The sequence below is a fragment of the Balaenoptera physalus genome (genome assembly GCF_965194825.1).
Source record: "Balaenoptera physalus genome assembly, chromosome: 8".
NCBI classification, from domain to species: domain Eukaryota; kingdom Metazoa; phylum Chordata; class Mammalia; order Artiodactyla; family Balaenopteridae; genus Balaenoptera; species Balaenoptera physalus.
Window position 1 is genome coordinate 109,116,311 of NC_138887.1, and position 27,098 is coordinate 109,143,408.

General features: G+C 41.5%; 1 protein-coding gene across 8 annotated transcripts in view; it reads right to left on the reverse strand.

The window, feature by feature from the left end:
* ATP6V0A4 (ATPase H+ transporting V0 subunit a4) overlaps positions 1–27,098 on the reverse strand; it is a 72,468-nt gene that overhangs the window by 32,128 nt on the left and 13,242 nt on the right. For 3 of the 8 annotated variants that reach the window (XM_082472926.1, XM_082472927.1, XM_082472928.1), the window contains 9 exons: positions 18,299–18,392; positions 15,130–15,263; positions 13,023–13,101; positions 12,650–12,744; positions 5,803–5,928; positions 5,193–5,287; positions 3,860–3,986; positions 1,574–1,656; positions 1,274–1,367 (listed from right to left, as the gene is read on the reverse strand). In XM_082472926.1, the coding sequence (XP_082329052.1) occupies positions 1,274–1,367; positions 1,574–1,656; positions 3,860–3,986; positions 5,193–5,287; positions 5,803–5,928; positions 12,650–12,744; positions 13,023–13,101; positions 15,130–15,263; positions 18,299–18,347 (882 nt within the window). In that variant the 5' untranslated portion in view covers positions 18,348–18,392. Of the gene's footprint in view, positions 1–1,273; positions 1,368–1,573; positions 1,657–3,859; positions 3,987–5,192; positions 5,288–5,802; positions 5,929–12,649; positions 12,745–13,022; positions 13,102–15,129; positions 15,264–16,635; positions 16,874–17,219; positions 18,075–18,117; positions 18,261–18,298; positions 18,393–27,098 lie in introns of those variants that run through there. The other 5 variants (XM_082472932.1, XM_082472931.1, XM_082472930.1 and 2 more) reach the window with 5 other exon arrangements.

Below are 27,098 nucleotides of genomic sequence, written 5' to 3' on the forward strand. Positions count from 1 at the left end.
CTTTTCACCTCAGAACTGTGAGAGAGTAAATTTCTGTTGTTTTAAGCCTCGCAGTTTGTGGTAATTTGTTATAGCAGCAATAGGAAACAAATACACCTATCAAAATGCCTTTCATACATAACCTCTCCAATAAATGACAAATGAATTAATGAATGAAGGAATGAATAGGCAATTTGGCCCCCACAGAATTTATTTAGTGGAATTAGTTTTTGTTCTGGTGATACAACACAGAAACCCTCTTCAGTAACCTCTACACGGGGCTACTCAAGTCATCCGAAATATAAGTTTAGCATAACTTCCATTCTCCTCATGCAGTTTTCATAAAATCCAGCAGAGTATTTGGGGGGAAAGGACTTCAAGGGTAATTGCTTCAGGGAACCACGGTCTCCCTGACAAGTGACAAAGAGGGAACAGAGAAGATTAGAACAATTAAACACAGCTTTTTCTGGGAAGATAAAGATGTTTGTTAGCCTAGGAGTTTCGAAAAACACACACACCTAAAGATACTCATTGAGGACCTAGAACTGTGCTGACCAATATAGCAGCCACATTTTATACAAATAAAAATCCCGTCCCCCAGTTGCACTAGCCACGTTTCAAGTGCTCAGTGGTCACATGTAGCCCATGGCTATCGCACTGGACTTGCAGGTTACATAACATTTCCACCACCACAGAGAGTTCTATTGGACAGGGCTGATCTGGGAGAGGCGATTTGATGTAGGCCCAGCTCCTTTCAGTGATTACTTGCAAAGCTTATTGAAGAAAATCATATGTGTTGAGAGCCGTCCTAGGTGATGACAGATTCGACAAGAGGATATGAACTGGGGGCGTGTTCATATGTGAAACTAGACTCACTGTCTTGACAGAATTAATTGCTTGGCTCACACAACTGGGCAATTCCGTGGAAAAAGAATCAGCAAGACTGGCTGGTCGACTTAATTGGCTAGTGAGTTACATCACAGATGCGGCCTAGGCCAGTCTGGCAATAAAAGGCTCCTTTTATCAGACTGGGGTGGGCACCTGCAGGTTGACCAGGGCTGTGGTTAATTCTAAGCCCAGGCAAAGCATCACTGACATGCAGAATCATCACTGTGAGCTTAGTGAACACTGTTTCCTAATTATGAAGCCTTCTGCCACAACAGCCAGAAGAGCATAGCAGACATTCCAGCCAGCCTTGGAGCAAGGGCTCTGGGAGACAGGACTTATAAGGAAATGGCAGATGTAGCCCATCGGCAGCCCCCGCTCAGGTCACCAGCCCAAACGCCTCACTCACAGTGATTAAATCTTCCAGCCTCATGTTGACACCATCCAGCATCTCTCTGCGCTCCGACGCCGGCTCTGGGCAGGGGTATATGGTGGCTCGAAACCTGTGTTTCATACATTTCAAAGGACACACATGGGTTCTTGCCAAGAAGCATTCTGCACATCCTTTTCCGCTAACCCATCATTTGCCCACTTTGGTTAGATGACCGCCTTCCCCTAGGTTCTACGTATTGTATTCAATGTATTGCACACACCCTGACCTAATCCTGACCCAAATTGCTGATGAAAAGAGTCCTTAATAGCCACTTACCCATCACAAATCTTCTTGATTTTCTGCCTGAGCTGCTCTCCTTGATAAAATATGATGAATATATTCTTTTTAATTTCTTCTCTCTGGAAAATCAAAACAGTAAAAAATATATTTTTAGAAAATTTTTTAAATTTCCTAAATTTAAAATTGGAAAACTTAAACTTCTCCCAGTTGATTCAAGTTCGTAACTCATGATGGTTGAGGGCAAGGCCACTGAGGCAGGCTGGGCGGGGCCCCCAGGAAGGCTGATACAGCCTTAAAGGGACCACCTTGCTGTTTGCTACACTATTTGGATCACAGCTGAAACTTGTATTCAGCTCTAAGCCCTGTGCTTAAGAGATGTGTTAAGAAAACATCCAGAAGAGAGGGACCAGGATATTGCAAGGCTTAAAATAAAAATAGCCGACCTAGCTCACCAGAGTTAACTCATATACAACATTTACATTTCAGGGGGGAGTGGGTGTTTGATATTTAACAAAGGCGGAGCCAGGTCTAATGCTGGACTCACACACTCACTGTATACCCGTAAGAACCCTGATTAAATGCAATTTAAAAGTCCAAGTTTGACATTTCACAAGAAAGGAAAAAATATGCATTTCACAAGAATATATGGAAAAGTTCAACTTTTACTGTAAGCAAAGAAATGTGCTGTTTTACTCTTATTTAGTTTGGGATGGGGGGTAAAGGCAAAATGATGAAACCTATTGTTGGAAAAGTGGTAACAAATCCAACGCACTCATCACACACCATTCAGGTATCATGTACCTTTGGAATCAGGTACGACCCCACTGAAAAGCCATTTGTCAGGACCTATCGAGGGTCATGAAAATGCTCACACCCTTTAAGCCAGCAATCTTATTTCCTTGAATTCATATCATGGAAATAGTTCAAAATAAAAATCCACATGCATGAAGATGCTTATCATAGTGTCTATATTCTGGAGAAAAATTGGAAATAAAGTGTCTAATAATAGACAGTAAATGTCACATCAACTCAATGGAAATATGAGGCACCAATTGAAAATAATATCAAAACAAACTGTCTCTTTGGTAGTTGCTCATGGGAGCAGGGAAGGCGTATTTCAGGATTTGGGGAACTGCCTGCTTTACATTATTTGAAGGAACAAAGGTTCCTTCAACCATGGAGTTCACCCCTAGTCTTTTGCTGAATCTCTCAGATCTTCTTGTCTCTTGATCCACCAGAACCAGGAATCCATTCTGATCTCATGCTATCTGTTCAGTGATCTTCAATGTCATCAGGCTAAAGTCATCTTACTTTGTAAATACTCTCTCTACCACCACGACTATTCCATGTCAAAACATGATTGTGAAACGTAATGATTCAATGTCGAATTTTAAAATAATATTTATAAATGGCACACAGTAATACAGGTGGGCATTATATTATCTAAAATCAAGAGAAGGCCAAAAAAAAAAAAAAGATTTCCATGCTATTACTACAACCATATTAAATTACACCTGCCTACGGCTATGGACTAGAGAGAAAGAGGACAAGAAAAAAATAAAGACATTAGAATGGTAATGCGTTTTTTTTTTTTAAACAAGTGCTTTTTTCTTATTTTAAATTGTATTTGTTTTAACAATGAAGTTGTTTTCCATGAAATAAAACTTAAAATTACATTTTTTAGCCTCTACTCTAGACAAGATTATGACTCTTTTAGAAATAAGCCCAGCTTCTTGGAATTAAAAAGTAAGTGGATTTAAATACTAACCGGAAGGGTGGAGGAAGCATACCCTACGGAATTAGTAGCGATAACCGTGTGACACTCAGTGAAGGGGACCCTCAAAATCTTCGTTCGAAGTGTGTGGTCCATTGACTACCAGCAACTAACTGCAAGCTGATTAGAAATTCGGGCTCCCGGGCACCACCACCCACTGAATCAGAATCTGTCGATACACTGAACAAGATCTCATGCTCCCATGCACACTGGAGCTTGGGACCCACTGACCTAAATCAATTCTCAGTGCTTTGTGATGAAGACACAGCTGCCATTCCACGGGGCACTACTACAGCTAAGTTTCCAGGAACTGGTACAGCTATGGTATTTGGAGGAATGAACACTTACGAGGTGTTAACAAGACTCAGTCCTTTCATGGGTATTTTTTAAAAGGAGGGGTTGGGGAGGAAAAAAGAAAAGAAAGGAGAAAAAAAGGAAATAGATATTAGCTTCATAGAGCTAAAGACTCAGTGTTTGAGAGAATGAAACCCTTCTGGTGGGGCTACAAAAAATTTCAGAAAACATTTCCTGCAGCCTGAGATACCCACTGTAACGGGATCTTCCAGAACTGTGTCCATCTCACTGAACTTTAAGTAGATGTTTCCTCGGCAAATTCGCCACAGCAGCCTCTCAAAGGAAGCCATCCTCTCGCGGTTGACCACACCAGCCGTGAACCTGGGCAGTCAGAAGAGGACATATTACTGAGGCACAGGGAGCGGGGTGCAGGGAGAAGGCCCTGTAGGATAGGAAGATGTGCAACCACAAGGTGGAGGACCACCTTCCCTCTGAGCAGGAGGTAAGGACATAGCCCTGATGGGCAGGGGCCACAAGGCCACCCTGGATCCCAGCCCCAACTTTCCCCAAGTCCCTTTTGACCTCCTGTTTCCTTCGACATGTCCGGGTTTCCTTAATCATCCCAATACTATACATTCACTTATTTGCAATTAAAAATATGATAGACCATTCATTATAGCATTGTAGCTAAAGGGAGCAAGTGTTCAATCTGCTCAACAATGGTCTCTATGCGTTTATACCAATAAGGTATTAAAACTGAAACATATATATTGATTTCTATACATCTCTGCTTTTACAATCATCTAGTTATCTAGATAATTTCTGATCCGAACTTTTCAAATGAACTTTAGAATGGTTACTTTCACTGGCCTATTACTTTAAATGTACATTGATTCTGTATTACCTTCTGATCAAATATTTTCAATACATATTTTCCTTGCCATTTCAAATTCAATGTCTAGTGCCTCAAATAGCAGGCCCCCAAGTACCTATTGAATAAAAAACTAGAATTCTAAAACTCACATTCATCAGTTTTACTTGGACACTGAATGAAATCCCACCATTTTGAATCACCACACATTTTGGTGGGTATTATCACATCCTATTACCTGTACTTGTGGAAGACACGATTGCATAACTACCTCATCGCTAATTACACTCAAACTTCACACTCCAAATCTATTTTATTACCAAGACAGTATTTCAGAGACAAGAAAAAAAAAAACATGTATCCCATAGCCTTGTTCCAAAGCCAGGGAAGAGTTGTGAAACCCCATCTAAACAATTATCACTACATCCTTCCCATGTGGAGACGATATACACATCGCACTCTTCAGACTCAAGAAGGTCAGTATCACCATAAACAAGGTAACACTACCTGCAACTCCACCAACCTGGTCAGGTTAGACTTGGGTTTATTACTGGATGGAGGCCTTACAGTCATGTGAAAGAGTCCTCATGCCAATCGTTATTTGTCCATTCATTCATTCACTCAAACACTCAGGGAAATCTACCACGCGCCGGGCATTGAGCTACAGACCAGGGAGCCATCTACACATAACCTTCAGAGCAGGGAGTTTCACTAACCCCAGCTTTCCACTCATGTATGCAGGTGTAGGTCTTAACTCCAGGAGACCAGAAGTGTCTTCCATAAAGAAATCATCAGCTAAATTGGTTTCCGTCTGAAAGTCAAAGAATCACTATTTTCATTTAAATGTATTTAGACTACCTTAAAACCACACCTCATGGTTTTGTCTGCTTTTAATGATATTTCAATTTTCCACAGATAGTTAGAATTCAAAAGGTAGACTGCTTAGACTGATCTATTTTTCTGTTTTAAATAAAGATTTATGTGTGTCAAAAAAAAAAAAGGTAGCGTGCTCCTTGCCACATCAAAAAGCTTCCCCAGTCTCTTCCTACCAAAATCCCAAATCTGCTCAAACTAACTTGTGCTTTTTTCTGACTTCCACTTCTGTCTGGGCCATTTGGGGCACATACTTTTCAGTGAGCACCTTAATATTTTTGCATTCATTTCGACCAGTGCCACATGCCACCCTAACCCTCCCCCTCCCCCTCGGCCCAGCCATGTGACAGAAACAGCGCAATTTATTCATATTCCAAACCAGCCAGTTGTCAATATGGAAATTTGAGGTTCTGGAGGGAAAGGCCCTTGAATAAATAGTCCCCAAATTACAACCTCAAAGAAGTCCTGGGTTTTCTTCAGGAGATGTTTGAATTCAGTCAGCTCTAGGAAGCTTTTCTTCAAAGCCTGATAGTTCTGATTGGCTTCCTGTAACTCTCCTTCCAGTTTTTCTAGAGCAGTCTATGCAGGAGGGAAAAGAAAGTAAGCCAGGCAGAAAGCACTATGACATTTACTGTACATTAACCGTAACGGATAACTAAATATCAAAGTGGTATTCAGTGCATCACAAGGTAGCTTGAAGTTGAGAGGCCTGTTCAGTCAAACTCAGTAAGATTGTAGAGCTGTAAGTAAAGCCACTCTCAGGAGTTCTCTCATCAAATGGGGAGGATCAGAAAACAATCTGGGGGAAGGGACGTTAGCTGCATGAGGAAGTGAAGGCATTTCAGCAAATCACATCTCTTCCCCCATTTTAAACACTGAATAGGGAAGCTGGATTAAATTTACATGTTGAGAATTCCTTCTGCCCCAAACACGTTGTAGTGATAAAATACAAAATATATTTTCTCATAAAATATAAAAAGAGAAACCACCAGTTCTGAGTTGGGGGGCCTGGAGAACCAGGTACAAGCAAGTGAAAAAGGTGACACAGAGAAGGGTGAGCACAGAAGGCAAGATGACAAAAACGAAGAAGAAACCAATCTCCCTTTCAAGTGAGGCTACAAAAAGAATATGGCTCATGAAGAAATCTAATGATAGGAAAAGTCACCAACAAAATCAACAATCAGAACACAAAATCGCAGTGGGTGGAATTATTTTTACAGAATAGTATGAAAGAGTTTTGAATGTTCGAAGAGATAAACAAAGGCATTACTTCCACTAAAAAGTAAAACAAGAAATTACTAAACAAACATGTCATAAAATGAAAGAACAGGAAGTATTAAAAAAGTACTTAGAAATCTTAAAAATGTAACATACAGTTACTGAAATTCAAAATCCAATAGGTGAGCAGGGACTTCCCTGGTGGTGTAGTGGTTAAGACTCCACACTCCCAATGCAGGGGGCCTGGGTTCGATCCCTGGTCAGGGAACTAGATCCCACATGCATGCCACAACTAAGAGTTCCCATGCCACAACTAAGGAGCCCTCGAGCCGCAACCAAGACCCAGTGCAACCAAATAAATAAATATTAAAAAAAAAAAAAATCCAACAGGTGAGGATCAACTCTCTACTGGACACAATTTGAGATTTAGCAAATAATGTTAAAATATGAAAGCTCATTTCTCATTCATCCAATATCCATCAACAATAGAATGGATAAAGTGTGGTACATGCAATAAAAGAAACACTACCCAGCAGTGGAAATGAATTAATTTCAGAAACATGAAAAATACAAAATTCAGGTAGTGATTATCTCCAAGGGAGGAGGGGAGGCGTGATGAGGGGCACACAGAGGGCTTTAAGAGCATCACTGTGGTCACCTTTCATCTTATACATGGTGGTGACACTTGATATTTGCTATATCATTATTCTTTGTACCATACATGTATTTCTAAAAATCCTAATACACCAATTATTTAATGAAAACAATTACAAATAAATCCATACTTAAACACATTGTAGTGAAACTACAGAACAAAGACAAAACCTTAAAGGCCATCAGGGGGAAAAAAGACATATAATCCACAAAGGAAGGAGCACTGAACCAGCAGCAGATTTTATGGGAAAAATTTACTCAGCATGTATCTCCAGATGTTAAGCTTAACTATAATCTATAGCTTTCAACCCAAGAGAAGGGGGAAAAGGGTTGAAGGGTAATACAGAAAGGCAAGAAAGGGGAGATAAAAAACAAAGGAATGGTATAACAAAGAGCCAGTAACTCAGTAATCACAATAAATGAAAATGGATTAAGGTCACCTATTAAAAGACTGACAGTATCATGCTAGATGTTTTAAAAATCCATCTAAGAGACACCCGTACCAAAGAAATTAAACAAAGAAAAAATAAAAAATAAAAAGATAACCATGCAAATGTTAGTTCCTATCTTCTAAAAAAAGCACCTTGATATCAGAAAAAATTGAATATTTAACATTTTTCAAACATACTTTAGTAGGGAGACTACATAATGAACCCACACACTGATCACCCAGCTTCAACTGCATCCCATTCCTTCCCCTCTCAAAAACAATCACTACCCTGAATTCTGAGCACTGACTATAGGTGGCACAAGTTGGGGGAAAAAATGAAATCCTCATTTCTTTTTTTTTTTTTTTTTATACATTTATTTATTTATTTATTTTTGGCTGTGTTGGGTCTTCGTTGCTGCGCGCGGGCTTCAGTAGTTGTGGCACGTGGGCTCAGCAGTCACGGCTCACGGGCTCCAGAGAGCAGGCTCAGTAGTTGTGGCTCATGGGCCCAGTTGCTCTGCAGCATGTGGGATCCTCCCGGACCAGGGCTCGAACCCGTGTCCCCTGCATTGGCAGGCAGATTCTCAACCACTGCGCCACCAGGGAAGCCCCGAAATCCTCATTTCTTAACCATCTGCTCTATCCATTTAATGACTCCATTAAAAGTAACGTTGCCGTTAAAAATATTTTGGAGAACTATGCAGTATCTAAGAAATGGTTTACAACATGATAGTAAATGGAAAAGTAGAAAACTATAATGTATAATATGGATACGTAGTTATAAAAAAATACAGCTGGCAAGAATAAAAACAGAAAAATTAAGGCAGTTTATGCTGAGATGGTAGATTTGTGGGTAGATTTTTTTTTCCTGAATTATTATTCCCTCTAGGATTGCTATGAAAGCCTCTTTAGAAATTCTACAAGGCAAGGGCCCGAGCCACTGTGTACTATTGCCAGGATTCTCCTTTCTGGGAATGTGGGAGGAACACTCAAGTCACTGCCAGATCAGCTGAATCAATTAACCAATCCCCGTGATCAATGGTAAGACAGATATTACTCTCATGAGCACATGTTGTTTTAATTTCATCTTTACAATAAATAATATCTAGAAGGAAAATACTGAGCAAAGACTGTTGGCACACATCTGATTGCCCCTTATCTAACTGGTTATTATTACAAATGTGTACAGTTTCAAACCAACCAGTCAGCCAATAACAAACTCATTGGGATGAAGTGATTTTTTAAGGTACTGTCTAAAACATATAACCAATGTCAATTTGGAAATAAAAATACTTGTTACCTGTTTAACAAAAGCAAGAGTCTCCATGCGTGTCAAATTTCAATGTTATATCAAAGAATATCTGCAATTATTTGAAAAGGCTATTAAAATTCTCCTCCCTTTTCCAACTACCTATTGTGCAAGCCTGAATTCTCTTTACATACTTCAATGAGAATAACATATCCCAACAGATTCAAAGCAGAACAGACACAAGAAGTCAGTCTTCTATTAAGCCATGCATTTAAGAAATTTGCAAACAACGTCACTCTTTTCACTAAAGTTTTTGTTTTGGAACATACAATTATTTTTCGTTAAAAAAAAAATGTTAACATGTAATGAGATATTGTTATTTTTAAATGAGTTACAGTAAGTCACCTACATACCAACGAGTTCTGTTCCAAGAGTGCGTTTGTAAGTCCAATTTGTTTGTAAGTCCAACAAAATTAGCCTAGGTACTCAACTAACAACACAATCGGCTATGTAGTACTGTATTGTAATAGGTTTATAATACTTTTCACACAAATAATACATGAAAAACAAACATAAAAAATAAAAAAAAAACATTCTTAATCTCACAGTATAGCACTTTGAAAGGTACAGCTGTGCAGTACAACAGCTGGCACACAGGGGCTGGCATCGAGTGAACAGGACAAAAGAGTTCCTGACTGGAGGAGGGAGAGGAGGTGGGAGATGGTAGAGCTAAAGGATCGTCAGCAACAGGAGATGGAGGGCAAGCTGCAATTTCACTCACGCCTGACGCTGATGGCACAGGTTCTGGTTCTTTGCTGGAACCAGATGCACGTTCGCATCTTTGAAAGTTTGCAACTTGAAGGTTCGTATGTAGGGGACCCACTGTAATAAATATTTTGCTTTTTTTCAGTTTTAGTTCCTAATGCAGTCATATCAGTAAGTATAACCCTCATAAATAAAGCTCTTCGGGATCCTCAATATCGTATAAAAGCATACAATCAAGGGACCTGCCCGAGGACAGTGGAGGACTTGAGAGGTAGGACAGGGCTGAGGAGAGCGGGCTTTGCTGCCAGGATGGGCCTGACATAGGCAAGAAGGGAACCATCGTACATTTTCGAGCAGGGAAGTGACAAGATAGAGCAGCACCATGACAAAAATTAGGCTGGCGGTAGGGAGGTAGAATGGACTGGAATGAAAAGAGGATGAAAAAGATTATACATATGGATAACTGAGCCACTTTGCTGAATGCCAGAAACTAACACAACATTATAAAAAAAAAGAAAGAATGAAATAGTTAAGAAGAAAGTTGGAAAACTAGGAAAACTTCTGCCAAAACTCAGAAATAAGATTAGAGTGATTTTGCAGCAACATGGATGGACCTAGAGATTATCATACTAAGTGAAGTGAGTCAGGCAGAGAAAGACAAATATGATATCACTATGTGGAATCTAAAAAAAAAAAAGATACAAATGAACTTATTTACGCTCACAGGCATAGAAAACAAATTTAAGGTTACCAAAGGGGAAGGGGAGGAGGGATAAATTAGGAATTTGAGATTAACAGATACACACCTACTATATATAAAATAGATAAACAACAAAGTCCTACTACATAGCACAGGGAACAATGTCTTCTAATAACCTATTATGGAAAAGAACCTGAAAAAGAATATATATGTGTATATGTATAACTGAATCACTTTGCTGTACACCAGAAACTAACACAACATTGTAAATCAACTATACGTCAAAAAAAAAGATTATGGTAAAAACATGAGCCATTAAGATATCTCACAGTCCACAAGATCAGCTCTAGGTGTTTAGGAAGGTGAGGGGGATAATTAACAGGGCTGGTATCAGAAGACTAGTGATAAGACTGAAACTGGAGATGATTTTATGGAAATCCTATTCATATGGATTAAAAACATTCTCCCAAAATATCCAGATTTTAATAAGACAAGATCCAAAATATTTTCTAGGGGAGTTGCCAGTCTCATATTTCTGTTAGAGAATCTAGATTTATACTACTGATGGCTTCAACAATTTCAAGAATTTTAAGTTATCTTAAAAGAAAACAAAAAACAAATGAGAAAACCCAGCCAGAGATAAGGTTCAACTCAGTGAAGTTCCTCCTTACCTGCCCGCCTCCCTTAGGGAGCCCTTCCTCCTCTGACAATAAAAATTCCAATTTTTTTTTAACAAGATGTACGGGGCTGGGACTTCCCTGGTGGTGCAGTGGTTAAGAATCCACCTGCCAATGCAGGGAACACAGGTTCGAGCCCTGGTCCGGGAAGATCCCACATGCCACAACTACTGAGCCTGCGCTCTAGAGCCCACGAGCCACAACTACTGAACCCGCGTGCCACAACTACTGAAGCCTGCGCACCCAGAGCCCGTGCTCTGCAACAAGAGAAGCCACCGCAATGAGAAGCCCACGTACCACAACGAAGAGTAGCCCCCGCTCACCGCAACTAGAGAAAGCCCGCGCGCAGCAACGAAGATTCAATGCAGCCAAAAATAAATAAATAAATAAATTTATTAAAAAAAAAAAAGATCTACAGGGCCTTCCGGGATCTGGCCCTGCCTACCTTTTGGCATCCTCTCCCTCTGCCTCACCCTGCCTTCTCCACCACCCGCTCTAGAGGGCTCCTAGAGGGCAAGGCCATGTTTCATTTCTCTCTAAGGTGCCCTGTGCATGGCAGGTACTCAGTGTTTTATAAAAGCAAATAGACAGACAGGGGAAAGAAAGAGAAAGGTCCCCACCGGCCACAGTGACCTTGGCTAAAGAAAACTGCTGTCTTCTCACACTTGACCTCAGGAGTCAGTCTGAGGAGAGGCCTCAATCCAGACTGGAACAAATGCATCAGCTATTTCCCACCAGACAGATAATTAGGAAACAACCCACTGGATCCAGCAATTCCACTTCTGGGTATTTATCCAAAGGAAATGAAATCACTGTCTTAAAAAGATAACGACATCCCCACGTTCACTGCAGAATTACAATAGCCAAGACATGGAAAAACACAAGTGTCCACCAACAGATGCGTGGATAAAGAGCATGTGGTATGTATACACAAAGGAATATTATTCAGCCATAAAAAAAGGGGGAAAGAAATCCTGCCATTTGCGACATGGATGTAGCTTGAGGGCATTCTGCTAAGTGAGCTGAGTCAGGCTGAGAAAGACAAATACTGTATGATCTCACTTACATGTAGAATGTGGAGCCTAAAAAGAAACTAAACTCAGAGATACAGAGAATAGATTGGTGGTTGCCAGAGGTGGGGTGAGGGGGGGTGGGTGAAATGGGTGAAGGGGATCAAAAGGTGCAAACTTCCAGTTATAAAATAAGTCCTGGAAATGTCATGTACAGCATGATGACTGTCGTTTTAAAAAACAAGAAAGAAAAAAAGAAAACATCCCACCGTGCCAGCGTAAGGTCTGTTCAGTGGCATCATATAGACAAAACTTTGCTACCTGTAAGAATCTTACGTCCCAAAGGAAACCACTCTTCGAAGGGGGGTGAGCTTCCCTAGGGCCACGTTGAGAAAGAGAGCTCTCTCCTGGATCAGGAAGAGTGACTCTAAAAATTGCACCATGGGATTTTCCTGGGGGAGTAACACTGAAAAGTGAACCAACACATAAATCCACCTCCACGCCTTCAGCAAGGGGGTAAAGGACCCATGAGAGGCTTGCAGAGTCCCCAAGAGACAGACTTCGTGACTGTCCTCAGTAAAGTCGCAAAGAACCTACCTCCAGGGTAATCATTTCCCGTGGGAGAGGGGTCGACGGGGACTTCTCAGGCACCTGAATCTCAATCTCATTTTGCATCTGATCTTCCAGAAAACCTGAGGGACAAAACCCCGCCAGAGAGCCCGAGGTGACTGCATTTTCTCATACCTACGAAATGGGGTCAAGCAGGACAGGTGCCTTTCCCAGCTCAGCTGCCTGTATTGCCCTGGGGACCTGCCACAGCACCTGGATCCCATCTCTAACCTCCCCGACCCATCTCCAGGATCACCTAGAGTAGCATTACAAATAGGGGCATATTGCAGGACACCAGCCCTGCAAACCATTTCCCTCCCTGCCAGTTCACTTTTAGACAGCAAGCAGAAAATTGGCTCACGGAGGATTCTCTCCAGCGATTCACACCTTCTGACTTCATTCACAAATTTCCTTTGGAAGCGGCTCTCGTTCACATTTAACTAGAGGCGGGGGGAAGAAACCACAAGGCACGTGAAACCACAAGGCACACATTAGTAGCAACTGCTGCCAACATATTCTCTTTGGTTATTTTATTATTATTTTTTTTAATGCTGGAGAATGTTGCTGGAATCGTCTTAGGACTAGATACTTCTGTGCACAAGACAGGAGAGTTCCAGGCAAAACACACCTTGATGTTCTTACACTCAACCCCCCAAATGCCTTAAGCTCTGGCCTCCTTATACTTCTAAGAGTCCCTTGTAGCTAAGGTTTCCTTATTTTTAGCTGCACTGACTAACCAAATTGCCTTGAATTCCTCAATGGAGTCATGCATATGGCAGGACCTTGAAAACTGCACAGCTCCCTGCAATGTAGCCCTGTCTTCAACAAAAAGTCAGCGTCCTTGTGGTGGTGACTTCACAGCTCAGCCCAACAAATGTTATTGAGAAACTGCCCCATGTCAGGTCCTGAGCTAGGAACTAGGGCCACAGAGATCAAGACATGACCCTTCTCTGCAGGGCTTACTTTTGACCCTGACCTTAGTGAGAAAATAAAGAGTTCAATTTTCTAAATTGGATTCAAAAGATTTTGGTGAGGATCTAAACTGCCTCTGGGAAATGATAACCCAACATCATACTCAAGACAGTCCAATGGTGACAGATGGTAAACAGACTTCTCATGGTGATCATTTTGAAATGAAAAGAAATATCAATATCCTGGTATCACTGTGTACCGGAAACTAACATAGTCATAGGTGTAGGTCAATTATACTTCAAAAACAAACAAACTCACTATACTGCTGAACTGAATGAATAAGCATTTTCAGAATTCTAATGGAAAACTGATGAATTCATAAAAGTGCTAACAAAAGATCAAGATGAAAAAAAAATTAATTACATGGGACTGAGTGAACTGATGAGGATGATTATAATTTTTGTGACTTTCTGTTTGAATAATAAAAAAAAAAATCTCACAAGGACTCAGAGGCAAAAAATATACAAATCAATTTTCACTGCAAAGTAAAGGAGCTGTCACAGTGGAGGATTACTGGACTGAATGTCAATATTATGACATAGTATGAGTGTTTCGTGTTTGGTAATTGCAAACATTGTTGCTTTTGTTGTGGTCATCCATTTACAATGCTTGGTGCCAGTTTATCTCTTGCAAAAATAAAATACAGTGTATGTGTGTGATAAAAACAAAAAAAAACAAAAACAGAAACAAACAAACTCATAGAAAAAGAGATCAGATTTGTGGTTACCAGAGGTGGGGGGTGAGGGAATGCAGAAATTGGATGAAGATAGCCAAAAGGTACAAACTTCCAACTATAAGATAAACAAGTACTAGGGATGTAATGTACAACATGGTAAATTATAACTAACACTGCTGTACGTTATATATGAAAGTTAAGAGAGAAAATCCTAAGAGTTCTCATCACAAGGAAAAAAAATTTTTTTCTATTTAATTTCGTATCTACAGGAGATAATGGATGTTCACTAAACTTATTGTGGTCGTCATTTCATGATGTATGGAAGTCAAATCATTATGCCGTACACCTTAAACTTACACAGTTATAGGTCAATTATATCTCAATAAAACTGGAAGAAAAAAAAAAAAATAAGAAACAGTCTAGCCCAAGAATGTCACTCTGCAGAGACTGTGGACTCCAGGATACTTTTTCCTCAGACTAACTAGTCAGGAAGAATTGGTTTCTGCCCTGAGAACAAGGTTGGTAATCCACGCGCCCATTGGATATATCAAATGTTTTGAAGATGGTACATCAGAAAGTAAAATACAGTGCCATCTTTGTGATTAGAGTTTCAAAACATTCCTATAGAGGAGACACACAGGGAGGAAGGGAGAACATGTTTGCAAGTCACCTGCCCAGTGTTATCGCAAATCCTAGCCAGAAGAACTAGAAACACCGAATTCCATCTCTTCCAGCCCAGGGCTCTTCTCCCTGAACTTTGTTCACTACCAAGAAGTGGAAACTCCACCTTCTTCTGGTCTCCAAAGAATGCAGTACTTACGTCTTTGAACTGAACCAATCCAAGCTCTCCAAGCTCAGCTACACAGCAATATGCAGCCTCAACCTGGAGGAAGAGCTGTGACAAACACATCTCCTCACTTCGGAATACGGACGCCATCTTGACCCAGCCTTGGTCTGCAGGAGACAAAGGTATTTGAGGTAACAAATGGGTGAAAACCTTAGGATGAAAACTGGTTTTAGTTGCGTCAAATTAAAATCCAACAGAACTAAAAAATGCAACAGGAATCACTCCTGACTTTAAAGATATTAACAAAAACAAGGTAGCACTTTTCACCACCTATCAGATTGGCAAAAGATTAAAAGATATGATTAAAAACTCACGTTTGTGGAGGGTATGGGGAAGCAGGCATTTTCATACACTTAATACTTGAAGTGTTACATTTGTACAGCTTTTTAGAGAGCAATTTGTCAATATCTACCAAACTTTATATTACTCATATCCTTGACCCAAGATTTCCACTGCTCTTCACCCAGATAAACTTGGAGATGTATGGGGAAATAGACTCACAAGGATGTTTCTGATAACATTGTGTATACTAATTATAATAAATAGACCTAACCTAGATATCCATCAACAGGGGAATGATTCAACGGATACAACAAGAACCCTGTGCAGTCAGCAGGAATTTAAAAAAAAATCTGTATGTCCTCTATAAGGAAAAAGGATATTCACCTAGAATCCATTCTCATCCAAGACCCAACAGACTGCCCTATTGCTGCCAAACCAAATTGTCTTCCTCGAAGTCCAACCTTTTGGAAGAACTGTCACACCTCCCAGAGGGAGTCCCTTTTCCTTATCATTTTATAATATATAATCTACTATTTGCCAGACACTGGGTTTATCCTTCCTGTTTCAATCCTTCCATTGTCCCATTTTCCCATAGGATAAAGTCTAAAACCCTTGACGTAGCCAACGAAGGGCTGCGTGCATCTTCCGGCCTCGGCCTTCCCCTCCAGCTTCAAAGAATTTCTCCTTCTTACCCTAGATTTAGAACCTCAACTGCTTCCTCCCCACCCTGCATTCCCCACACCGCGAATACTCCTGTCATTCCTCCCTCTGGGTGTCAGGACCCTCTTCCTCCATAAGCTTTCCCATCCCCAGCACTCCCAGTGAACTTAGCCCCCTCCTATATATTCCTCCCAGAATATAATCATCTGCAATTACTTGCTTAGTGTCTGTTTTGCCCACTAACAAGAAAAATCCATGAGGTCAGAACTCTGTGTCTTTCACTCCATCACCAGTCTAGCTCAATGCCAAAGAAGGTGCTCAAAAAACGTTTCCCCATTTATTGACTAGAGGCTAACCCTCATCCCTCCCTCCAGAATGCAGAGTCTGGTTTTCCATTTTTGCCTTTTGACACCGAGATGAATGAATTTTTCATCCTGCCCATTCTGGTAAGTACGGCGATGTTTTCATAGAAAAGAGACGGAAGACATTAGCTTCTTGCAGACCAAAGAGCACAAGGTAGAGACCCTTCCTTCCTACCCAGCCTTGTCGGAGCAGGTCCTGGGCGCGGGTCTCCCGCGGCTTCCTTGGCCGGACCCCGAGCAGGCAGCGCGGGCCGCAGCGGCCGGGCCGGGTGTGTCGGGCTGGCGAGCGGCGGGCCGGACGGGACCAGCCCGGGCCGGGGACTCCGCAGGCGACCTCCCTGCGGCGACGGCCGAGCCCCTCCTGCGGCTTCTCCTCCCCGGGCGCCCGCAGAGGCCGGGAGGCGGCTCTGTTGTACCAACACCGACCTGTCCGGGGCGAGGACAAACCTGCCCCACCGGCCGGCCCTGCTCAAACCCCCTCCCTCTCCCCGCCCCACCTGTGCCCTCGGCCATGACCTTGCGGCCCCACCAGGAAGCAGTGACTTTCTTCCCTAAGGAAGAAACCTATCCCCCAGTGAGCGGAGGGTTTGGGGAGAGGTTGCTCGAGGCCTCAGAAGGGCCCCAGAGACAACTTTCTGCGTATCTACTGCGCACATTAAAACCCTCCTTTTCGGGGGAGAAATGAAATAACATTAAAAAATGGTTTTGGAAAAACAAACACACACTCACTACCCTACCAACAATTTCAAAAACACTTACTTTCAAAGGAGAATAGACAAACAAATCCATCTATATAGCCTATGGCTAAAATTCAACTTCCTGGTGGCCCAGGTAAAGAGACAGAGCCAGTTGAGAGATTTATTCTTTTCCTGCTGAGGTTTGCTGTCTTTCCCATTTATCTGGCGGAGGGGTGAGGGGCAGAAGAGTGAGCCAATTAGATGCGCTTCTCTGCAGGGGCCACCTGAGTTCACTTGGTGAGGTGAGCAGATCCCCCAGGGATGGCCTGGGTGCCTGTAAAATGTACCCTAGAATGAGGGGGGTGCTTTTTGTTTTTTTACACTTTGCTATGGAAAAATTCAAGCAACTGCACAAGTACAGAGGCTAGTATATGAACCCCCCATGTACACACCAGTCAGCAGCAACAGTTGTTGAATTTTGTATCATCTCATTCCCACCCACTTCTCCTACCCACTCTGGACTATTTTGAAGCAAATCTCATACATCACATTTTTCTTTCAAAATATTTGAATATCAAAATAGTCAAAAGATAAGGATTCTTCCGTGTATATGTTATACACACACACACACACACAATACTATGGTCACACCTAAAATTCAACAATAATTCCTTAATATCAAATATCCCATCAGTGTTCACATTTCCCAGGTGGTCTGAGATTTGCCTTTTTAGTCAGCCCCTCAGGTGATTTTTGTGTATGATCAAATTAGAACCATCGCTTTTGAGAACACAGGGTGAAAAATCTAACTTTAGCCTGGGAGGAAGCAGAGAGAAGCAGGGTGTAGGCAGTTTGGAAACAATCAGCTGAGAAGAAGCAGCTATTTTGCACCTGGGGCAGTAGAGGACCAGTATTAAGAAGCCAAACTTGGCCACACCCACCCATCTCAACAGGGCAGATCCACTCGAGTCCAGACTCACCTGGGCAAAGTTTCAAAGACTGAACTCAGGATTCGCAAAGCAGAGCAGGAAGATTAGAACTGAAAACTTCCGAAGGCATCATCAGTGTTGACTCTGCCTCCCCCATCACATAAGCTCCGGAGGCAAGAGGAGCCCCTGCCCCAATTAGTGCCTCCCTCTGCTTGCTCCTCCCCCTGCCCACCTCCGTTCTGCTCTTCACCCCAGCTGGGAGCGCTGTGTCTTCCGGTCATGTGGGTGGAACAGTAGCTCCCAAAGGTCCTGGTGCCCGGGAGTCACTGAGAAGCATAGAGAGAAAAAAGTACATCTTGATGGTTAAGAGCAGAGTCAAGATCCAAACTGCCTGGGTCAGGAGACCATCTCTGCCTTTTAACATGTGTGACCTTGGGGAAGCTATTTAGCCCCAGGGCCTCAGTGTCCTTATCTGTAAAATACAATAGGATCTTAGGTATTTATTTAGCATGTGGAAATATAAGAGGGAGAGGTTATTTTCAGGTTTGCTATTTTTTCTCCTAGAGCCCCAAATCAAAGGTGCAGAAGGCCAGCATGCTCATATGACACTGGCAGGACTCTAAATTAGTACAACCTGGGGAACTCCCTGGTTGTCCAGTGGTTAGGACTCTGAGCTTCCACTGCTAGGGACGTGGGTTCAATCCCTGGTCGGGGAACTAAGATCCCATGTGCCGCGCAGCAAGACCAAAAAATATAAATAAATAAATAAGTGCAATCTGTCTGAAAGTCAATTTGCTTGTCCTTTGCCCCAATAATCCCACTTTTGGAAGTTCATCCTAAAAAAAAAAAAAGTAAGGATGTAAATCAAAATTTAACTACAATCATGCTTATTGTAGTATTGTCTGTAATAAGTATGTAATTGTAAAAGACCTGAATTCTTTCATCCATTCAATAAATATTTATTGAGAGTCTATCATGTGCCACTCTGTTCTGGGCTCTGAGGATAGGGTGGTAGATAAGAGACAAGGTCTTCCCCTCATGAAGCTCATGTCCAGATGGAAGGAGACAAACAGTAAACAAGTAATAAGTTAGCAAGATATTGAGGATTATGAAAAGTGCAATCAAAGAAAGATAGGCTTTAGAGAAATGAAGAGAGATTATTTTAGACAAATGGTCAGGGAAGACCTCTCTCATTTGAGAGGAGGTGGCATTTGAGCTGAGGTGTGGAAATTTTTTAAATGAGCCAGTTTTGCAAAAAGAAGCTGCTAGAAGGGTATTCTAGGCAGCAGGAACCCCAAGGCAAGAGCAGGGGTGTGACATCATCGCAATAGCTAATATATCTATTGAGTGCTTGCCATGTGCTGGGCATTGTTCTCATGATTGTAGAACACAATTAAATACTTTACATGTGGACTTCCCTGGTGGCAGTGGTTAAGAATCCGCCTGCCAGTGCAGGGGACATGAGTTCAAGCCCTGGTCCGGAAAGATCCCACATGCCACGGAGCAACTAAGCCTGTGCACCACAACTACTGAGCCTGCGCTCTAGAGCCCGTGAGCCACAACTACTGAGCCCACGTGCCACAACTACTGAAGCCCACATGCCTAGAGCCCGTGCTCTGCAACAAGAGAAGCCACCACAATGAGAAGCCCGCACACCACAACAAAGAGTAGCCCCTGCTTGCTGCAACTGGAGAAAGCCTGCATGCAGCAACGAAGACCCAACACAGTCAAAAAATAAATCAAAAAAAAAAAAAACTTTACGTGTATTAGCCCATTTAATTTTCTTAATAACTCTATGAGGTTGGCAGTGTTCTTATTCTCATGTTACACATGAGGAAATAGAGGCACAAAGAAGCTAAGTCATTTGCCCAAGGTCACACAGTCACTTATGACAGGTCATCTGACACCAGAGTCCTTGTTTACAACCACTGCATGGTATTGTCTCACACCTTCTAAAAAAATTAACTCAAAATGGTTTAGAGATAAGTTGAAAACATAAAACTCTACAACTTTTAGAAGAAACACAGTAGAACACTTCCAGAACTGAGGGTTTGGTGAAGAGTTCTTAGACAGGACACCTAAGTACAATCCATAAAAAGAATAAAATGGATTTAATTTTTTTTCTTTTTGCTGAACAAAAAGACCCTGTTAAAAGGATGAAAAGACAAGAGAAAGGCTGGAAGAAAATATTTGCAACCCACATATCTGATAAAGAACCCATATCTAGCTTTTGTAGAGTTCTCATTCTTCAACAGGAAAAAAACTGAACAATCCAACTAGAAAATGGGCCAAAGACATGAAAAGACATTTCACCAAAGAGGATATACAAGTTGCAAATACGTGCTTGAAAAGATGCTCAACGTCACTAGCCAATAGGGAAATACAAATTTAAACCATAATGAAATATCAGTATATATCTATTAAAAGAGCTAAAATAATAAATACTGACAATTCCAAATGATGGCAAAAAGGAACAGAAGTTGGATCTCTCATGCATTGCTGGTGGGAATGTAAAAAGGTACAATCGCTCTGGAAAATAGTTTGACAGTTTTTTTAAAGACTAAACATGCATTTTCTTTATAACCCAGCAATCACACTCATGGACATTTAATCCAAAGAGATGAAAACTTATGTTCCCCAAAAAATCCATACATCAATCATAGCAGCTTTATTTATAATATCCAAAAACCTGGAAACAACCAAAATTTCCTACTTATGATACATCCATACAACAGGCCACTACTAAGCACTGAAAGCAATAAACTATTGATAAACACAACTCCGATAGATCTCAAGGTCATTATGTTAGTGAAAAAAGGTCACATACTGGATGATTCCCTTTTTTTTTTTTTTGGACTCACCGTGTGTCATGTGAGATCTTAATTCCCCAACCAGGGATCGAACCCGTGCCCCATGCAATGGAAGCGCAGAGTCTTAACGACTGGACCACAAGGGCAGTCCCCGGATGATTCCATTTATATAACATTCTTTAAATGACACAAATTATAGACATGAAGGACAGATTAGTAGTTGCAAGGGACTAGGGATGGTGACATGTACGTGTGACGATGAAGGGGTAACATGAAGGAGAACTCTGTGGTGATGGGATAGTTTAATATCTTGATTGTGGCGCTGGTTATATGAATCTATACATGTGATAAAATGACATAGAACCACATACACTGTTTATATTATTGTCAATTTCCTGGTTTTGACATTGTACTATAGTTATGTAAGATGTAACCAATGGGGAAACTGTGTGATGGATATGAGACCTCCCTGTACTATGTTTGCAACTTTCAGTGAAATCTACAATTATTTCAAAATAAAAGTTTTTTTTTTTTTAAAGATTTCAATAAGAGCAAAGATGACTGGTGCTTAGGTGGCATCCTAAGAGAGAGAGCAGAGAAAAATTTTGGAGATGTGTGTTCTAGATCAAGCTAGCCCAAGAGATTTGAGCAACCTTCAAACGATAAGTCCCCACCATGAGACTCAGTTCCCTCGCTGCAAAATGAAGATGTTGAGCCAGATGAGTGGTTTTTAAACTGGGGCACAGAACCCTAGGGATTTTGCACAGCCCTCTTCAGGCCCCATTTTGGGGAAGTGGAAAGGAAGAGTCAAGATGCCCTGCCTCATCCTGAGCAACACCTTTATCTATGGTATTGCTGTATAATTTTTTCTGTTTGAACAGAGAATTTCCTCATTAAAAGAAGTATGAAAACTAGGGCAGGGTGGGGAGAGAAATAAAATAAAAAACAAATTACTCTGAAAGCTGCATGAAGAAAGGATTAGTAATGGACAAGAGAGGAAGCTAGTTTGTCAGGAAGAACTTTGAAATGATTTCAGTGAGAGAAAGTGGTTTGTCCTTACCCTATAATTGGTAAAAAGAATGATGCAGTCTTTATAGCTGTCATGTTATGAATTTTTGATTATTTAATCTTTTTGTGATAGGCATATATAATTTTATAAAAACAAATTGCAAAACTTTGGGAAAAAGAGATCTTAAGAAGTTAGAAACAATATAAATGTTCAGCATTACAGAACTGGTTAAATAAATTATGACACAGCTGTGTGACAGAATAGAGTGCAGCTATGAAAATAGCACCAAAAGCATTCTACTGACAAGGAAATCTCTTCTTGGTACACTGTTGATGAAAAAGTATTTTATGAAAGTGTATATATAGTACTGATGACAAACTGAAATTATAATGGAGTGATCACAGTTCGGGCAGACAAAAATGGAGCCAGGTGGCCATTGAGGATCTGGTCTCAGACATGTCTCTGTACCACTGAGACCCTGAACTTCCTTTGAACTATACCAGACCCAAGGACACTACCAGCTATATTCCAAACAACACCTGCCAGTTGCAACCTTATGGTCTCAAGGTCTCCCCTTGTAACTATGCAACCATTTTGGACTCCAAGCAATCTTTAGTTAACAAGCACCATTACTTCTTGCCAGCTCCGATTGTAATTCTTGATAAACCACTGTAACCTTGCCATTTTTGCCTAAGTCTCCCCCATTTTGTAGTCCAGCAGAACACAATTCACGTGCTTCTTGAATTTGTGTCTCCCAAGCTGCAGTCCTAACAAACCCCAAATCAACACCTTTTTATTTCAATCAGGTCTCTGTTTCTGAAGTTTTCTGTTTCTAAAATGAATATACTTGGTGTAGCCGGCAGGATTCAGTGGCAATCGGCACTTCCTCAGATTTGGTGTAAGGACCTACACAGACCCATTGTGTCCAGCCATCTCTTCAGCTGCATCAGGTCTCCTGGCCGAGGTCCTTCCGGTTGAGCTTCAGGCCTTTATTTGGGGGTTTTATTGGTGTCGACACTAGTCCCCCTCCCTTTCTGAGAGTGGGGTTTTCTTGTTTGTTTATTTTTCTGTCTTGAGATGTGGGTTTCATGTTTCCACGAGTATTGGAATAAAGGGACGCTCTTACAGAGAGAAATTCAAAGAAAGATGACACACCCACCCCCAGAAACCCCTGCTGGCCTTATGTTTAACATCTGTGGACCCTCATCCTGTAACTACTTATCAAAATGGGTCCATTTAAGCTGGGATGATTTACATTGCATTGGCCGAAATGGCGAACTTTCAAAATTCCCAAATTAGTCTATCTTCATGCATGACTAAAAATGTTTCAGAAACAGACAAATAATAGGAAGCATATTTTAATTAGTGTCTGGAGGCCTCTAAATGTAACATCAAGAAAACTGCTTCCCTCCAAGCTGTAAATGAAAAGTTGACTCAGACTGTCTCTAAACTTGAAAAATCAGTTGAATGAACCCTCTTGCCCCCCTCCTACCCCCTCCCAAAGTCTGCATCTTCTCCATCCTTTTATGCACCTTTTCCAAACTCTTTTTTTTTAATCTGCAAGATGCCCCCTCCCTTCTCCTTCTCCACCGGACCTCCTTCCTCCTCCTCCTCCTTAACCCCCTCTCTCCTGGCAGGCCCTTTTAAAACTAAGCCCTCTGGACAAGAGAAAAGACCTGCCCTAGCGCCTCAGCAATTCCCCAGGCCTTCCTACAAGTAATCAGAAAATAAATCAGCTGCAAGCCAATATTCAAGGGCTAATAGAAGCAACTGTTTTTGTTTTGCAAATCTCTACAACTACTACAAACTACTACTATCCACCTACCTTCACCAGCCCCAAGGCCTCACCTATTCCTCTCAAATTGATTAGAGATATTATAAAAGATCAGGATATCAGAAAAAAAAATGTCCCGTACTTGAAAATTTTTTTAAATAATCAGCATCCTAAGATTTATAATAATAGATACATTTCCTTTCTCTGTCCAATAAAGTTATAAATCTTATCATTTCAATGAAATGTAAACACAGCCACATCACCTGAGACTGCAACCTTAGCTCAATCAGTAGAACCCAAAACTAAAAAGAAAAAAAGAGGGAGAGAGACCGTTTTAAACACAGACTTCTAAAAGGACCCTCTTGCCCAAAGAGCCCCCTTAAAATTGCTTGTCAAAGGCAAAGACAGATCTTAAAAGTCTTCTCCATAAACTATAAAAGACTTTAGCCATCTGAGCAAGTAATCTAATTATCTAATTTATTCCAACTGTTATTTATAAACTAGTGAGTTTTGTAGTGCACCAATTCATGACTAAAGTTTTATTTTTTTTTAATTAATTAATTTATTTATTTGTTTTTGGCTGCCTTGGGTCTTTGTTGCTATGCACGGGCTTTCTCTAGTTGCAGCAAGCGGGGTACTCTTCATTGCGGTGCGCGGGCTTCTCATTGCAGTGGCTTCTCTTGTTATGGAGCATGGGCTCTAGGCACGTGGCCTTCAGTAGTTGTGGCTCATGGGCTCAGTAGTTGTGGTTTGTGGGCTCTAGAGCACAGGCTCAGTAGTTGTGGTGCAGGGGCTTTGTTGCTCTGCAGCATGAGGGATCTTCCTGGACCAGGGCTCGAACCCATGTCCCCTGCATTGGCAGGAGGGTTCTAAATCACTGCACCACCAGAGAAGTCCCCAATGACTAAAGTTTTTTTTGTTTTTTGTTTTTTTGTTTTTTTTGGCTGCATTGGGTCTTCGTTGCTGCACGTGGACTTTCTCTAGTTGCAGCGAGCGGGGGCTACTCTTCGTTGCAGTGCATGGGCTTCTCATTGCAGTGGTTTCTCTTGTTGCGGAGCACCAGCTCTAGGCGCACAGGCTTCAGTAGTTGTGGCACACAGGCTCAGTAGTTGTGGCTCGCGGGCTCTAGAGCGCAGGCTCCGTAATTGTGGCACATGGGCTTAGTTGCTACACAGCATGTGGGATCTTCCTGGACCAGGGATCAAACCCATGTCCCCTGCATTGGCAGGTGGATTCTTAACCATTGCGCCACCAGGGAAGTCCACCAATGACTAAAGTTTTAAAATGAAAACTATGAGATCTCTGGTTGTGTCTGTCTATATCCAGATGGTATGGCCAAAATTAATTTGTAAAAGAGCTCTATTTAATTGGCTTAAACAAATAAGTGCTTATAGAAACTCTCAGAAATATAATAGAAACTAACCCAAATGAATTTCAGGTTCACATGACCTGGGGAAATATTCAGTATTAAAGCTAATTTAAGGGACTTCCTTGGTGGTGTAGTGGTTAAGACTCCGTGCTCTCAATGCAGGGGGCCTGAGTTCGATCCCTGGCCAGGGAACTAGATCCACATGCATACAACAACTAAGAGTTCGCATGCCACAACTAAGGAACCCACATGCCGCAACTAAGGAGCCCATGAGCCACAACTAAGGAGCCCTCGAGCTGCAACTAAAGGAGCCCACCTGCTGCAACTAAGGAGCCCATGTGCTGCAACTAAGAAGCCAGCAAGCCACAACTAAGACCCGGCACAACCAAATAAATAAATAAATAAATTTTTTAAAAATCTATTTATTTATTTATTTATTTTTGGTTGCATTGGGTCTTCATTGCTGCATGTGGGCTTTCTCTAGTTGTGGTGAGCGGGGGATGCTCTTCATTGCAGTGCGCAGGCTTCTCATTGCGGTGGCTTCTCTTGTTCAGGAGCATGGGCTCTAGGTGCTCGGGCTTCAGTAGTTGTGGCATGTGGGCTCAGTAGTTGTGGCTCACGGGCTCTAGAGCACAGGCTCAGTAGTTGTGGCACATGGGCTTAGTTGCTCCACAGCATGTGAGATCTTCCCAGCCCAGGGCTTGAACCCGTGTGCCCTGCATTGGCAGGCGGATTCTTAACCACTGTGCCATCAGGGAAGCCCAATAAATAAATATTTTTTAAAAAGAAAATAAAAATAAAAATAAAAATTACTACTTGTTAAGTTTTGGTGTAGTATTAAAGAAAAATATCCACAACTATCTGAAAAAGCTGGTAAAACATTTTCCCCCTTTTTGAAACTACATATCTATGTGATGCCAGACTTTCTTTATATACTCAAACAAAAATAACAAATAGCAACAGATTGAATGCAAAAATAGATACAAAAGACAAAAGCTGTCTTCTATTGTCAGACATTAAAGAGATTTGCAAAATAAAACAATTGTCACTCTTCTCGCTAAATTGTTGTTTTGGAAAATAAAGTTATTTTCATTAACCTATATATTGTAACAACATACAACAGGTTTCATATTATTTTAGATGAGCTAATATCTAAGTATTTTTAGAATTTCTCAGTTTTAATTTCTAGTGTGATAAATGTCAGTGGATAGAATCCACATAAGCCACAGCTCTCTGGGGTTCTCAAGAATTTTTAAGGGTATGAAGGGCCACCTAGACCAAAACATTGGAACTGGCCTGGGGAAAGAACAGAGGGGTATATTAGCTTGCTAGGGCTGCCTGAACAAAGTACCACAAATTGCGTAGTTTAAACAACAGAATTTATCATTTCGGAGTTCTGGAAGCTAGAGTCCAAGGTGTCAGCAAGGTTGAATGAGCCCTTCTAATGGCTGTGAGAGATAATCTGGTCCATGCCTCTCCCCTAGCTTCTGGTGATTTGCTGGCAATCTTTAGGGTTCCTTGGCTTGTAGAAGCATCACTGATCTCTGTCTTCATCTTCACATGCATGTGTCTGTGTCCAAATCTCCCCTTTTTACATGGACACCACACATCCTGGAGTAGGGGCCCAGCCTACTTGAGTATGAGTGTGACCTCATCTTAACGAATTACCTCTGCAAAGACCCTATTTCCAAATAAGGTCACATTCGGAGGGACTGGAGTTACGACTGCAACATATGAATTTGGGGGTGTACACAACTCAGCCCATAAGAAGGCGGAAGCAATAAAGTCAGGCCTGAGCATGGGAGAACTCAAGGTTTCAAGACAGGACAGAGTAGATGGACAAGAAACAGAGAGGGAGAAGGATAAGCCGAAGGAGGAGAATTCTAGAGAAGAAAGTGTCTCAAGAACCATGGATCGGTCATGCCAGAGGAGGGCTGAGAAGCATCTGGAGGTTACTGATGACCCCAATGGACTTCCTTCAGTGGAATGAAAGGTTCAGAATTCAAAGTAGACTGTGGACTTGGGAAGTCAGCGGCTGGTGAAGAGAAGATAGATAACAACAATTCTTTC